The sequence below is a fragment of the Styela clava genome, chromosome 1, assembly GCF_964204865.1.
Source record: "Styela clava chromosome 1, kaStyClav1.hap1.2, whole genome shotgun sequence".
Classification (NCBI taxonomy): domain Eukaryota; kingdom Metazoa; phylum Chordata; class Ascidiacea; order Stolidobranchia; family Styelidae; genus Styela; species Styela clava.
This window is the reverse complement of record NC_135250.1, coordinates 31,800,920-31,815,782: the sequence shown is the minus strand read 5'-3', so window position 1 is coordinate 31,815,782 and position 14,863 is coordinate 31,800,920. Positions and strand designations below refer to the sequence as shown.

Here is a 14,863-nt window from a genome sequence, read left to right as displayed (position 1 = left end):
TACACTCTATTAGAGGTTGTGAGGAAGAAGGTTTCGTATTGCTTGTCTACCGACCATTCCCGCAAACTCGTTGTTCTAAGCTCAAAACTCGTTGTTCTAAGCTCAGGCGTAATCTTAATAGGAGCGACTTAAAAACTCTCGTTCTCATTTTGCTATCTTGTTTCTTCATGCTACAAATATACCCGGTATCTTCCCTCTATATAAGTATCTATATTTTTATCATTTAGTTCTTCCAACACCAAGTAATCCACCCGAACTAGTCATCAAAGGCGCAACATTCTTGAAACTTAAGCTGAACAGTCATCCGTTTATTGGCGACGGACCGATTAAAAAAACGATTCTACTCATGAAGCAATCTGGTCAAGGAAGAAGTTTCAACACTTATGAAAGGTAGAATCGCTATCACCGGGACATTGACGTTATCTCTTAAACTTGTTGTTCTTCTAAGACTCCTCAACATTATCAAATACGAAGTGGACTCGTGAATTTGAGGGCTGTAACCCAAAAAAGCAAAACTTGATAAAGTCGCTTGAAAAAAATGAGAAAAATGTATATTTTGAATTTTAAATACCATAAAAATTTTCTCAAATGCTTTTTGAATATTGCTTTAAACTATGGTCAGATAGATACATTCTCAAAAAAAAGAGCCTACTTAGTATTTTTTGAATACGCATGTCTTGAAACCTTTAAATCGAGTCACAGGTCATCCGATTCTCGAGTCAAAGCAGGTTTCAAATTTCAAGGCCAAATACTAGTCGAGTCACTGCAATGCCAAGTCACATGTTCTGTCGAGTCGCTACTTTCCGAGTCACAAGTCAAGTACACATTAATTTCAAAGAGAAGGATAAAAAACAGTTAAATTGCTACTGAGGCTTCTTCAATTTTGTGTTACACCAACAATATTTTGAAAGTCAATAAACTAGTATTGAATCATGCATTGACAACATTTAAATTGGCATCAACGCATCTTATTTTAATTTCCCATTTTTTTTTTCTAATACAACATTAATTTACGCGGTAAGTTTCATTCACCAAATATTCACTTCGTTACTTGTTTTTCCTATTGTTATTGTTGTTAAAATAAATTCTTATTCTCGGCAACTAATGATTTCAAATTTCTAGTAATCAAAGTTAAAACCGCTGGTGGGCTATCACTATTTTTTTTTAAATTTCCTGTGAGTCCCAGGGGCCTCGCTACTTCACCCAAAATATTGCTGTTTTATTTTAACTCACGGGAACAATTTTCTGATATTGATTTCACCTATGGAAACATATTTGATCATTGCTGTCTCGTTTATTTTTTCCTAGGAACATCGTCAACGATACAGCCGAAGTCAGGGATCTTCTTCCTTACACCGATTACACATTCCGAGTTCTTCTTTACAGAGAAGGGGGTTTTAGTGGGCGTGGCCATCCAGGGCCGACAGCCGTGATTAAGACGGATTGTGGTTGTAAGTTGTTGGTATATGTTAATTGTTTCCTTGTGATCTGCTTGTCTTCTTGGTCGAATTCACACCAGAGGGACGGCCAAAGAGTTTAGACTGAATAAATATTTTTCGAAAAGATTAGTTTAAATTAATGTACCCCAATGAGAAGTGGAGGGGACACATCTCGAAGCAAAGTTAGACCGCTAAAATTTTTAAAACTAAGTGGAATTATTATGCATTAGTGGTGCGTTATAAATTACTGGCTGATGCGAGATTTAAAAAAGTTCAATTAAATCCACATGATCAGTAGCACAGCTATGATGTAGTGAATCCCATGTAACTAAATTTTTGTAAAAACTCCTGGTAATCAAAGTTTTTAGAGATTCAAATAATAAAATTATTTTTGTGATATTTTGTTAGGCGGACTATATATAAACACCATTACGTTTTGCTTGGATTATGTTAAGATTTGGTATGGGGAGAAGTCCATCACCTCAAATTCTTGTTCGTTCACTCAAATACTTGAATATTAGACAATTTAGTTTCATTAAACTTTTACCAAACTTTTGTTCTTGATTAGACCCATCCTCTGGCCCATCTATCAAGAACATTCACTCAAAAAACAACAGCATTCTATACTTATCATGGAGATTGCCTCCGCCAAGCGAAATTAAAGGAGAAGTTCTCGGGTACAAGATATATTACAGAGCATTAGGTGAGTGATGTAGAATTTCAACTGCGATTAGTTCTGAGGGGGGGGGGGGGGGATAAGGCGGCCTAAGCATAAGTCTCACTACGGCCTCTCATCCAGTTACCAGTCCAGGTCGGACATGAAAAAAAAGTTCATCATTCAATCGTTCCAGATTTGAGCAGAATGTGACTAGGTTGAAATCTACCTATCACAAGAAAAGCCATTACATTGTAAATGGTTTCCTGCTACTTTTTATCTGTCTACAAATGCAATGCAACAATTATGTTGAAGTTGAGATATTTTCCCCCGCGCTGTCAACATGGGTAAAACCACGTAAGTTATAGCAGCATCTAACGATCCTCATTCTGTTTTCAGGGGAAACATCGCCTTCTTGGACGAAAGTCATTTTTGCTTACAGCAGCACAACTTCAGCTACTTTGAAAAATATGAAGCCGTTGGCAGTTTACAGCGTTAAAATAAGATTGTACAACTGTGCGGGAGATAGTCCGGATTCCAAAGAAGTTAGAGTCACTATGGGACGACTAAGTAAGTCTTCAATATGGCAAATACTCGTAATAATATTGCTCATTTCCGTCGTGTATCAAACTGTCTTAAACGGGCCCAAAGCTGACTTTTCACCAATCAAATTCGACATATTCAATCGGTTCAAAATAACAATCCCGACAGATTTAGAATGAACAATGGCCTAAATCTTAGCTTGTTCCATTGGGAAACAATTTATTATCAACTGCAAAGAGCTGTAAATTTGCATTTAATAGTAAGAATTGGTTAGGGAATAGAACTCCCATTTTTTTCAGTCCAAATGATCTATAAATGTTTTTCGAAATTTTCAAATGTTGTCGTTGTATTTTCCATATACATATATATATTATAAAACCATAACAGTTTAACAGTTCAACTTTAAGATCTTTTAATAGACTACGTTTTTGTCAAACACATCATCAGATGTACATACAAAATTTTACCATAAATAAATCAAAAATTTCTAAATGTTTCCAATTTTTTGTAGAAAAACCAGACGGACCAAATGTAAATCTTGTAAATCAAACCTCAAGATGTCTTGGATTCACTTGGAAACCGCCTACGAATGCTAAGCCATACACGATATCTGGATACGAGGTAGGGAGTATGTTATCATGTTTGACATAAAAATCAATTAAACGAGTGGTTCCCAACTTGGGAATGGGAGGTATTTGACCCTGGGAAGGAATTTAATTGCTCCTTTTTTTGTATTTGCATGTAGTAAAACTAATATTCCTTACTTTTGTAGTATTGAAATGAATAATTATGCACACACTATAAACATCCAATCTAATCGATGAAAGGTGATTCCAAATGTCTTTCAATACATTCTTCTCTTCTGGATCTCTACAATTCTTCCTCACTATACTTGAAAATATTTTGCTTTTCCATTCTTCAAAGAATCATTGGTGATATGATGACCTTGACTTTCTAACATCTCTAACATCTGAATAGTTTATATTAGGTATAGATAAGTGTAGAATGGTAATAGTAGCCCCTTCAAGTGTTTGAACTCTTACGGGAGAATCGAAATTGTGCATTAAAATTAAATCAGAAATAAAAAACAATAGGTTGGGTGTACAACCAGCGTTGGTGCCTCGCGGCTTCCATTCCCCAGTTGAAATGTTTGATTTTCGTTTTTACTGGTTGAGGAAAATAAACCTGACTGACAATCTTGGCGATTTGAAATTTAAGCTCCCGACTCAGATTTAAATAAAAAACTTTAACGCTTCGAATAAGCTGAAGCTATGATTCCGGTATTCCAACTTTGACTACAAACTTCGATAAATTACTCTCCAACACAAAAAAGTTCCAAAATCTATGTCTTTTTAGATCTATGTATAAAAATGTATAATTTGATATCTTGCAGGTATTATTTGAGGAAACAACGAATCCTTCTGCAGACAGACTGAACATCTTGCAAAACGTATCTGGAATGGTTTTCACTCGCAATTCACTCACTCCATACACAACATACAAATTCCGAGTCAGAGCTTACAATCATGAAGGCCCTGGTAATTTCAGCGATGAAATGAATGTTACTACAAACGAGGAAGGTGTGTATTCAACTGTTTTCTTTCACTATTTCAGAATAGTAAGACGTCGAGTAAATTGTCATGTTTCGCCCGGGTCAGAGCAAAATTAACACAAAGATACACTCCGTCATGTTACAAAATATAAAAATAACACACATGATGGAAATTCTATGAGTTTGACAAAATTTGAAAAGGTAGTTTAAGACATGCGACATAAAAATAGGCAACCTCACTTCGTCACATGGAAAATGAGTAAAAACCATGATGGGATCTCTTTATTAATTAAACTTTAAGCTTGTGTAGAACATTCTTGTGGATGAAACTTGTTCGGTTGTCCTGTTCGAGTATAGCGGCCAGTTTAATGAGCCACTTTCACCGATAATTGATGACGTAATTCATAACCAACAGTTACATGAAGCCTATTTGGTAGAAACTTATTGTTTTCTTTCTCGACAATCAAGTCTTGTACTATAGAATTTATTTTTTAACCAGTTAAAAAATCTGGCAAAAATTTCAAAAAAATGATAATAATAGTTTTACTGAGAACGTTGCGGGGAACCTAAAGTGGTTTTGAGTAACGACACCCCAGGTTCCTATATTTAATTACACCGATTTAGAAATCATGGGCGTCACTGATCGATAACCAGTTTAGGTAAATTCTAGGGTATTGTACTAGTGAAGAACACCGTCTGTTTAATAACATTTTAACAATATTTTACTGTTTCAGCACCTGGGCAACCATCCAATTTTCACGTTGAAAGTCGAACACCGTTTCAAATAGAGTTGTCATGGGATGTTCCTTTGCAACCGAACGGCATCATAACACAATATATCATCAATAGTTCGAGAGATGGCGAGATTTGGAAACAAAAAACAACTCCAGGGGATGAAAGAAGTGTTTCCATTCTGGTAAGTTTAAACCAGAGTGGTCCAAGGTTGTCGGCTCCGCGGGCCACAAAATTATTTTTGCATTGTTCGCGGGCCACAATAGTGCCAAGAATAGGTAAACAATGCAATACAAAACAAACACTTTTATTGTGCAAACACATAGTTATCAGACATAGCCATTCCAGGCTAATAGAATCCGCATTCGATTTTTAGTTTTCTATGATGCCCATATTGTAAGCATATATTCCCGACCCAAAAAAAAGAAAGCCAAATAATAATTTAGACTGCCAAGCACATCATTCAACTTCGCTAGTTGCCTCAGATAGCCATAACACTAGTCAATTCAGTGACATTATTGATGTAACAATATGTCAAAACATTTTTCTGATTAATTTCATTACGGAACAACACGAAATGCGATTTTTTGACCACTTTCGGAATGTGACGCGGGTCACAGATAATGAAGCGGCGGGCCACATGTGGCCCGTGGGCCTTAGTTTGGACCACCCAGGCTTTAAACTATGATTGTGAATATTGTTTAGAATGGAGAGCTGAATTTTAAAATGAGTTTGTTATATGGTTTTATAATATACATAGAGTATATCCACCTCTTTTCATGGTGATCCATGGCGTCGGCCAAGGGTGACTCTAACTACTTTCGCTATCACTCGCACATTTGTTATTGTTAATCGGGCATTGAAAAAAACAATGTTAGAAAACAAGTACAAAAATGAGTCAAAGGAATGTGTTTGTGAATCATATAAACAGCAAAAGTTGAGGTAAAAATATCAAATATCGTCGTGCTCAGCAACATTTAGCGAGATAGGAGTATGGCTTTTTTGTGACCTATTCCATCTTTAAGTACCGAATATCTGAGCTCTATTTGTGCGGAGAAAAGCGATTTTTCGCAACAATACTGACAACAATAATTTAGCTAATGGTCGATTTTGTGTTTATTGAGGAGCTGCATACTTCTACATTATGAAAAATTTGAGTTTTATAACACGTTTTCATATTTATATTTTTGAATGATTGCATTCTGACACCCCAAAAAAACAGAATACATAAATTTCCTAATTATTTATTACAGAAATACAGAAATTTGTTCAACACTTGATCTTCTATTTGTGTATAAATGTATCCAAAAGTTTTAGTAATCTAAGATGCTCTGCACAAAAGTTGTGTTCTATCTAAAATATGTTCCAAACGACCAGTGTTCTATTTTTTTTGGTAACCATGTATTCAAAATAATCAGTATCAATTTCATTTGTCGTTTCTAAATATTTATGTATTTCCAGGGATTAGCAGAGTACACAAAATATTTGTTCCAAATACAAGCAGTTACCATTGAACCTGGTGCTTGGTCTGTTGTATTGGAAGCAAGAACTATGAGTTTAGGTAAGCACTTGCTTCAACTGTTAAAAACTTCTTTGTGTCCTCGACTCCGACCTCGAGAAAATTGTGAATTCTTACTTGAATTCTTTTTCTGCTCTTCAATTGTCAATAGTTTTATTTTTCTCTATTGAAAACAAACTCAACAATTGAATACCATTTTCTAAGTGCATCTTATCGCTTTTCATGTGTTAGTTAAATACGCTAGTCTGAAGGAGTCTAACCTCGGACCGACGAAAATACGTTGCGTTGCAATATATGCACAGTATTTTTATTGGAGTAGTCATTCCCGCAGAAATACAATTCTGAGCTGCGACACAACTCTTAATTACAGGGTGTGTAATACAGTGGTTCTGAACCTTTTTTATTTCGTGACTATCGCTGCACAAAAATTCTGTGGCCTATTAACTTGTTCATCAAAAGGAAAACAGAAATTCTTTCCACAAAGATAGACACTTTCACTTTGAAAATCAAAATGTAAATTACCACTCAGTAGCAAAAACAGCATGATCATCAATTGCTATTACAATCAAGGTTTAACTAATTTATCAATACCAACTCTAGCAAATTTAATAGGTCTGTGGCACATCTCAAAATGTCTCTGTAGACTATCAGTGAGCCATAGCCCACTGGTAGAAAACCGGTGGTATAATACAATGTATATCTTACACATAATCTTGAAGTAAAAGTCAAGGTGAGTTTTGTTTCTAGGTCCCTTGGAGCCCCCACAAAGCATTGACGTGAATTCGCCGTCGCCACAATCTGTGTCCTTGTCCTGGTTGCCGCCACCTGCATCGATATACGTGCACAAGGTCAAACAATATAAAATCATTTACACTGATGATTTGAGACAGCGGATGGAGCATTGGAAAGAGAGGGTAATAGGTCTACATAACTGTGAATATTTAATCGGTTATTTGTTCTCAGCTGGCTAACTTCATTAAGCCACGAAATTAGGGAGAACGGGAGGTTTTCATGTCAGAGGAAAATTAAAATCTTTTTTTTTTGCCCAGCACTGTGGCTCTCTCCAAGTGCTCAGTAGCCCCATTGGGGGCACGGGACCATGTTCGGGAACCACCGAACTAGGCCAATAATCCCGAAGGGCCGATTATGTTATACTACACTTCTGATGAAATTTTGTAAGAACAAACAGTGATTTTAAGCAACAATACTGAATAAATACTCATTTTATCTCTCTATTGCATTACAGCTCGTTGACGGCATAAAGAGGAGCGAAGAGATTATGAATTTGCGTTCCGATACGGTTTATCTGTTTGCAATGGCTGCTGTCACCCAAAGGCCAGGTAGGACGTTAGTTGAATTATTACAAGGGATGAAGGAGAAACAATATGATGTTCCAAATGTCTTTATCAATATAATTACCATTTTGCTTTGTCCATTAAAATATTGACTAGACCGCTACATGTCAAGGTTACTGCAAAACTAATTTCAGAAATTTGTTTCCATGGCGTCAAACAAGCTCCTGGCGGCATTGAGTTGAATTGATTCAATTACCGTCTTTGCCAGCGCTTATCCACTGATTGAAAGAAATGTGTTACAATTTCTATGCAAATTTGTCTAAAATTGTCACCCTTTTTGCTTTTTGATTTGTCCACTGAAATAAAGGCTAGCTCCTGCACAGATCAAAGGTTTCTCCAAAATATTCTTATTTTTCGAATCTATCCCACCAACTAAGCTGCTTTCCTGACAGTATTGAGTTGGATAGTTTCAAGTTTCGTCCTAACCAGCAATTACCCATTCCTGTTTCATGAGACAATTTAGCTCGTATAATATCGCAAGAGTTTTAGTTTGCCTCTTCTCGCATAAAGGTTGTAACAGAAATCTTGATTCAAAGTCAATAATTTTGCAGTGTGACCCCGAAAAATTATTCCTAATTCATTTGGAACAGGCTCTGTGATTTTATGCGAAGCGTCCTAGATTACTAGAAATGTTGGGTACAAACATCCACAAACAAAAGATCGAGTGTTGAATAAACTTTATTTTCGCGGAAGAAATCAGGAAATTATGGGTTCTGTGGCTTGGGTCAACCCTGCACATTAATTCTCATAAAAACAAAAATAGGTAAAAACTCAACGTTCTGTATTCTGACTATTTCCTATTTTTAGGACCTTTCTCAGAAAGGAAGACAATTCGCACACGAAGATTGGGGGTTCCTCCTCCTCCAAAGAATGTTTATTTAACAAACGTTACATCGAACAGTGCTATTATACATTGGAAAGTGGAGAATGGCTATTCAATCACGAATGTTAGAATAAGGTAAGTGTTTAACTCTATAATAATATTTTCAAAGAGGGCGTGGTATGGCTCCCATTGTTTTTCATGTATAAGTGACTTTGGTTTTCTGCTTCGCTATGATTTTTGTTATTGCTTAAGTTGATGAATGTGTGTTTCTTGTAATACGTTTTAATTATCTACAAACATCGTCTATTCTCTGAGTTCACGACACAACAGATGAGTTGAATAAACCTTACTTTATCGCGTTTTGTTGTTTTCTCACATGTTAATCTTTGGGCCCACATGTCTGTGCTGTTTCACTGGTGTCACCGATCTGTTCTGTTAATGTCTGTTCCTACGTTGTGTATATATATTTTTTTATGTTTACATATTATTATGCAGACATTATTCAATGTATTTTCATCGAATCTGGTCATTGTGAGAACATTCTACTTTGCATTGTGAGACTCCGATCTCTTTCGATGCGCGAATAGAAATACATTTCTCTTCATTGTTTGTCCGCTGGTTTTGGCCGCTTTTTGTTTCTCGTACATGCCATAACGCATTTGCACCTTAAACATTGCTTCACCTGTAACATTTTCATTATAGAACCATATTCACCGCCTTTACAAATCGCACCGTACTTGTACCAAAAGTAACATTTTCACTAATTTGACTACAGTTGCACTACATTTTCGCCCGTTATAAATAAGAGCCACATGCACAACTTAAATCAGGGGTTCCCAAACCGCGGCCCGCGCGCCAAATCCGGCCCGCGTAAAGATTTAAAATGGCCCGCCGAGCGTGAGTGAAGTAGTGTGCAAGTTAGTGCAACAGATTTTGTTTCACCTTTTTGCATTCTAGATAGATAGCCATTATCACACTTTAGGCACGTGTTTTTATCGTAACAATTCAATTAAAGCGTTATCTCAATTATTCGTACCGGTATTATAATTACATAGGGCATTAATTTAGTTATGAATCATAAGAGCTTAGACATGTCACGCACTTTCAGGCGCTACACTCTTCCGGCCCGCGAACATCCCTTCGATTCAAATTTTGGCCCGCAGCCAATTAAGTTTGGGAACCCCTGACTTAAATCATGTCATTCCAACTGTAACATTTGCAGCATATGTACCATATTTACCAATTGTACAAATCGCGCAGCACTTGTACCACAAGTAACATTTCCAACATTTATACTATAGTTGCACGTCATTTTCCACCTGCACGCGCGGTTCACTTTAATGAAGACTGTTTTGTGTTGACAAGCGTCACTATTGTATTTACTTTAAAGTTTTTATGAAGCGTGCTGGTATAGTTTTGTGTTAATCAATTATTTGGTTCATAAAATATAAATGCGTCAGATAATTTTACCGTTCTTAGTGCAGAAACCTAAGATTTATCAAGCATTTTTGATATATTTTCAGAATAAAGAGTGGCAACACACTTGAATGGCAAGATTTGTTGTATCTTGCGAGTAGTGAGCGGGCGATGCTTGAACAACTGGACTCTGGTACAAGATACAGCATTGAACTAACAGCTGGAAACCACAATGGAGAAAGTTCAGGAAATCCAATCAAAAATTTTCAAACATTGGAAGCGAGTGAGTTGTTGCATCCGGGTTGTAAATACCAATACTACCAATACTTTTGCGCATGCTAGCCTTCTGTAAAAGACTGTCGAAAGCTCAATAACCTTAACGTAAATCAGAATTTCCACCCCGAAGAGTTTAAAAACACGACTCGGACTCCAGTATAAAGTAAACTAGCCAAACTCCGACTCGCTACTACGACTTGTATCGCTGGATGTTTCCGACAAACTCAAACACCCTATTTCAAAAAATACAATACTTTGCACTCCTAAACTTTGGTTCTGTATACTAAATAAGATTGTCACGGTTCAGAGAATTTCCACATCATGCCCCATGTTCCCATGAAAAAGGAGATCCTTTTAACTAGCTTAGTTCATTCTATATATTGCTGCTTGTTGGCGATTGGTATACAAAGTATCTTCAATCTGTGATACCAAAATAGTGCAGCGCAAGACGTTAAATCCATACCCTATCGTCCTAACGGAGTACTCACTTTTTTCTCGAATGTCATCAACATGAACTATTGTATTACAGGTGTCATAGGAGAAGGCATTATTCTACAAGTACTGGTTCCAGTGCTAGTGGCTGTGGTAGCCATCTTGTTCGGAATCATCGTCTATTGCAAGTAAGTGTTGTTTTCCCTAAGAATGGTATGTCTTCTCTCTTCTCTTTGAACCCAGCCCAGAAAATAATTTTGAAAATTTTTTTTTGTTATAATGCCGGTTATAAAAGTGGACTCCGATGGTAGCTCCCGACCCTAAAACAACACAATCCCAGCAATGGTGGCACTTCTCCGCTTTTGTTTAAAATTTCGACTCCTGCCTTTGAAAATATGACTCCGCCTCTTTTTCAAATTGAAAAAAAAAAATGAAGCCCAATTACACAGTCCTGCTTTTTCCATCAGGTCAAATTAATATTTATTATTCATTTGCCAGTCAGAGGTTCAAAGTAATTATGCTTAAATGTGTAAAGACCTCTCCACACATCTTACACTAATTGTTTTAGATATTAGAATTATTTTATTTGTCTAACGACACATTTAACACATAACACACATTTCACACATTTAACAATTTGACACATTTAACAAGTTTAGTCATATTCCCTTCGATGTGATACTCTTAAAAAAAATTACGAATATTTTCCCCTAAATAGGGCGTTTAAACAATGTAAATGCTGCCTATTTTTTTTGTGCTTTTCGAATATCCCCCGAATGACCTTTTAATTTCATAATCTCGATCAGCTTTCCACATATAATCTTATTTATAGATGCCGTGGTCGTTCTGACTCAGATTCAATGAGCACAGCCCCATTGGAGATGGATTCGATATCGAACCATATGAGGGTTTCCACAATTGGATCATCGTTTCTCAGCGGCGCAACAATCAATTCAAGATCCGGAACTTTACTTTCAAGTCATTCTGTTCATTCTGGCAATTCTAGAGCGCCTTCTACTCATTCTGGACAAGTAAGGAAATTAAATATAATTGTGAGCCACCACTTCTTTTGAAAACAGGTTTTAACCTAAAGTCTGTAACAATAAACTTTATTAAACGTTTTGTTCGCTCTGCCGATTCTATAATCAGTTTTATTTATTTTGTTTTTATCAATCATTCTATCGTCTTTTATGTTGATTATGGAGTCAAAATAAACTTATACCAAACTACCATCATGCTAAGCGTTAGGAATTTCTTTCCCCCCTTTTGATTACCGTGAGTCGGTTCGCAGGTTTGAATCGTGGATGATTTTTATGAGCGGGGTCGGCTGTTGGACTCCTCATTGTCGTATTGTGGTTTACGTAACCGCTGGTCGATTAGAGCTGAGGAATTTTTACACAAACTCTGAATTTCATGAAAATCAAACATCGATTTCCATTCTGATCATCGTTTCAGCTTCTGCTTGCAGAAAGTCTCATAATTTGTTGGGAAAATATTTTGTTTGAAGACATCGCTCTTGGTGAAGGAAATTTTGGTCAAGTTGTCAAAGCCGTCGTGCAGAGAGAAGACAAACTAATCCAAGTAGCTGTGAAAATGTTGAAAGGTAATTCTTGAATATGGCTAGTTGAAAATAAGTTACGTGAAGCATGCAAATACGGTAGACCTACAAGGATTAAGCGTGCTGAGCGTACTTATCTCTTTGTTCACTTCTTATTTTGGATATTTATGTGACCATTGCCGCAAGGATGCTTGAACAAAAGAGTATTAATAAATTAGAATAACACAATCTTTATCCATGATTACATTTAAACTCTTAAAATTAGGAACTGTTTGAAGTTTGAAAGCCGTTTTGCAGAACCCTTATAATTATCATATATCTAAAAAAATTCATATTTTTACTCCGGACGTTGGCATATACATGTTAGTATATGTTATAACCGATAACCACAAATGCATGGTTAAACGATAAATTAACAACCGTGCTCTTTCTGCTTGTTTTTTTTCAGACGGGTGTTCAGTAGACGATCGGAAGGACTTCTTGGCCGAATTGGACATGATGGCTCGTCTGGGGAATCATAAAAACATCATCTCACTCGTCGGTGCCTGTGAGAACGACTCAAGTCTTTATCTATGCACTGAATATGCACCGAACGGAAATTTACTACAATTTCTGCGTAAAAGCCGTCACTCTGGTATTGATGGAACTTATACGACACTTACACAAAACCAGCTGCTTCAATTTGCACTTGATGTTTGCGAAGGGATGGCGTATCTGAGCGATAAACAGGTGAAAACAAATCTGTCATTCTATGACTGTTAAGAATAGAACAATTGAACATTCAAGAACGGGTTCAGTCAAAAATAAAATAACACGCTAGAGGGCTACTACCGTATTTATTTGAGTGTAACGCTCATTCAGTTCCACGCGCTGTATTACTTTTTGATTGAAAGTTGATATAAATATTTTTTACTTTACTGTATATTTATTATTCGTGTATATCACGAACCGAATAAATACGGTACTTCAATTTTTGTCGTGGAAATTGGCAGGATTGCTACTAGATCTGCGGGGTAAGATACTTCACCGAAAATACTTTCATTTATTCAATATAATTCAGTAGAACTCTTTCTTATTCCGCCACGCTTGAACGTGAATCTTTTAAGCAAGCCCTGTGCTCAACCTTGTTGTGCCACTACCGATGCGCCATCTTTTTGTCCGTATATTTAAGCATTGCTTTTTTGTTTTCTATAGCTCATACATCGAGACTTGGCCGCAAGAAACGTTTTGCTATCTGGCAATCTCACATGCAAAGTAGCTGATTTCGGTCTGTCCCGGGGAGAAGGAGTTTATGTTAAGAAAACAGTTGCTAGGTTACCAATACGATGGATGGCGATAGAGAGCCTCAACTACAACGTATACACCACGAAAAGTGACGTGTAAGTTTTATCCCGGGCAGAGGAAAACTCGAAGTTGGTTTATCCCTATGGCAAACCACGACCTCTCGCCCGTTTATGAGTCCACGTCGGGTTTGGGATTTAAATAGCCAGTTATTTGTTTCAGATGCATGGACTTGATGTTGGTAGAAGTCGTTACTCGTTACTTAAACCACATACGAAGTATGCAATTTCTAGCATGCGCCTAACGCTTTGCATGAAGAGTCGAGAATATAGGATTCAATAAAATATGATTGTCAAAAGTATAATTAATAAACTAAATGAATTGTATAAGATATTCATAAAATGTTTTTATAATCATTATAAAATGCATTTAATCGTGTTACTCATATAGCGAGAGAGTTATTATTTTTTCAGAGGTATTATTTTTTCATATAATCATCTTCTTCTATTTACTTAGATGGTCATTTGGAGTCCTGCTTTGGGAGATAGTCAGCTTAGGAGGGACACCGTACTATGGAATGTCTTGTGCTGAGCTGTATGAGAAGTTGCCTCAAGGATATAGAATGGAACAACCTCTCAACTGCGACAGTGAAGTGTGAGATAAGTTTGAATACATTGAAGGCTGCCTATGACATTATTTCACTACGGCTCGGTGGCGTAGCGCATTTAGCTAAGCGTTATGATTATGAATACGCTCGCCACCGCACGTCTGATTACTCTACGTGGGTTGGCAAGTTCGAATCCCATTCGGGGATGGTTATGTGTTAGAAGATTGCTGGACTCCTCGCCGTCGCAGAATGGTTCACGTAACCACTGGTCGGTTACGGCTTCCCCAACCATCAAGCTCAAGTTTCCGGGACCGATAACTAACTCTATACCCGACATGAACTGATAACCGGACGAGAGGCCGTGGTTTGCCATATGACCAAGCCGTCATATCAGCCCTCCTTTACCCGGGATAAACATTCTGTGAATCCATACCAAGTCTCACAAAGCGATCGCTAGCCGATACTTCTTATTCTTGACGTCTATAAGAGAGTTTCGTTTGTTTAAAAGTTTTCTGCATTGTTCAAATTTGATCCACTAAAATTTCTGGCAACTTTGTCTTCGACTTCATCTATCTTGTGTCCGGCTCCAGCATAGAATCATGGCTCAAAGCAACGTGATTATCAACACTAGGTGACGGTCATGCGCTACACTGTCCAAGAAAAATCCGAAAATCA

The 14,863-nt window shown here is 36.9% G+C and overlaps 1 protein-coding gene across 1 annotated transcript in view; it reads left to right on the top strand.

Annotated features, from left to right (window-relative positions):
- Positions 1-14,863, top strand: part of LOC120335191 (angiopoietin-1 receptor-like) — a 34,939-nt gene that overhangs the window by 16,565 nt on the left and 3,511 nt on the right. Inside the window, exons 12-29 of the mRNA XM_078113529.1 lie at positions 228-390; positions 1,309-1,451; positions 2,008-2,142; positions 2,494-2,664; positions 3,149-3,258; positions 4,031-4,217; positions 4,924-5,105; positions 6,383-6,482; positions 7,188-7,354; positions 7,687-7,780; positions 8,603-8,753; positions 10,142-10,317; positions 10,840-10,930; positions 11,575-11,773; positions 12,198-12,345; positions 12,749-13,029; positions 13,495-13,679; positions 14,098-14,235. Coding sequence (XP_077969655.1) covers positions 228-390; positions 1,309-1,451; positions 2,008-2,142; positions 2,494-2,664; positions 3,149-3,258; positions 4,031-4,217; positions 4,924-5,105; positions 6,383-6,482; positions 7,188-7,354; positions 7,687-7,780; positions 8,603-8,753; positions 10,142-10,317; positions 10,840-10,930; positions 11,575-11,773; positions 12,198-12,345; positions 12,749-13,029; positions 13,495-13,679; positions 14,098-14,235 — 2,821 coding nt within the window. The remainder of the gene's footprint in view (positions 1-227; positions 391-1,308; positions 1,452-2,007; positions 2,143-2,493; positions 2,665-3,148; positions 3,259-4,030; positions 4,218-4,923; positions 5,106-6,382; positions 6,483-7,187; positions 7,355-7,686; positions 7,781-8,602; positions 8,754-10,141; positions 10,318-10,839; positions 10,931-11,574; positions 11,774-12,197; positions 12,346-12,748; positions 13,030-13,494; positions 13,680-14,097; positions 14,236-14,863) is intronic.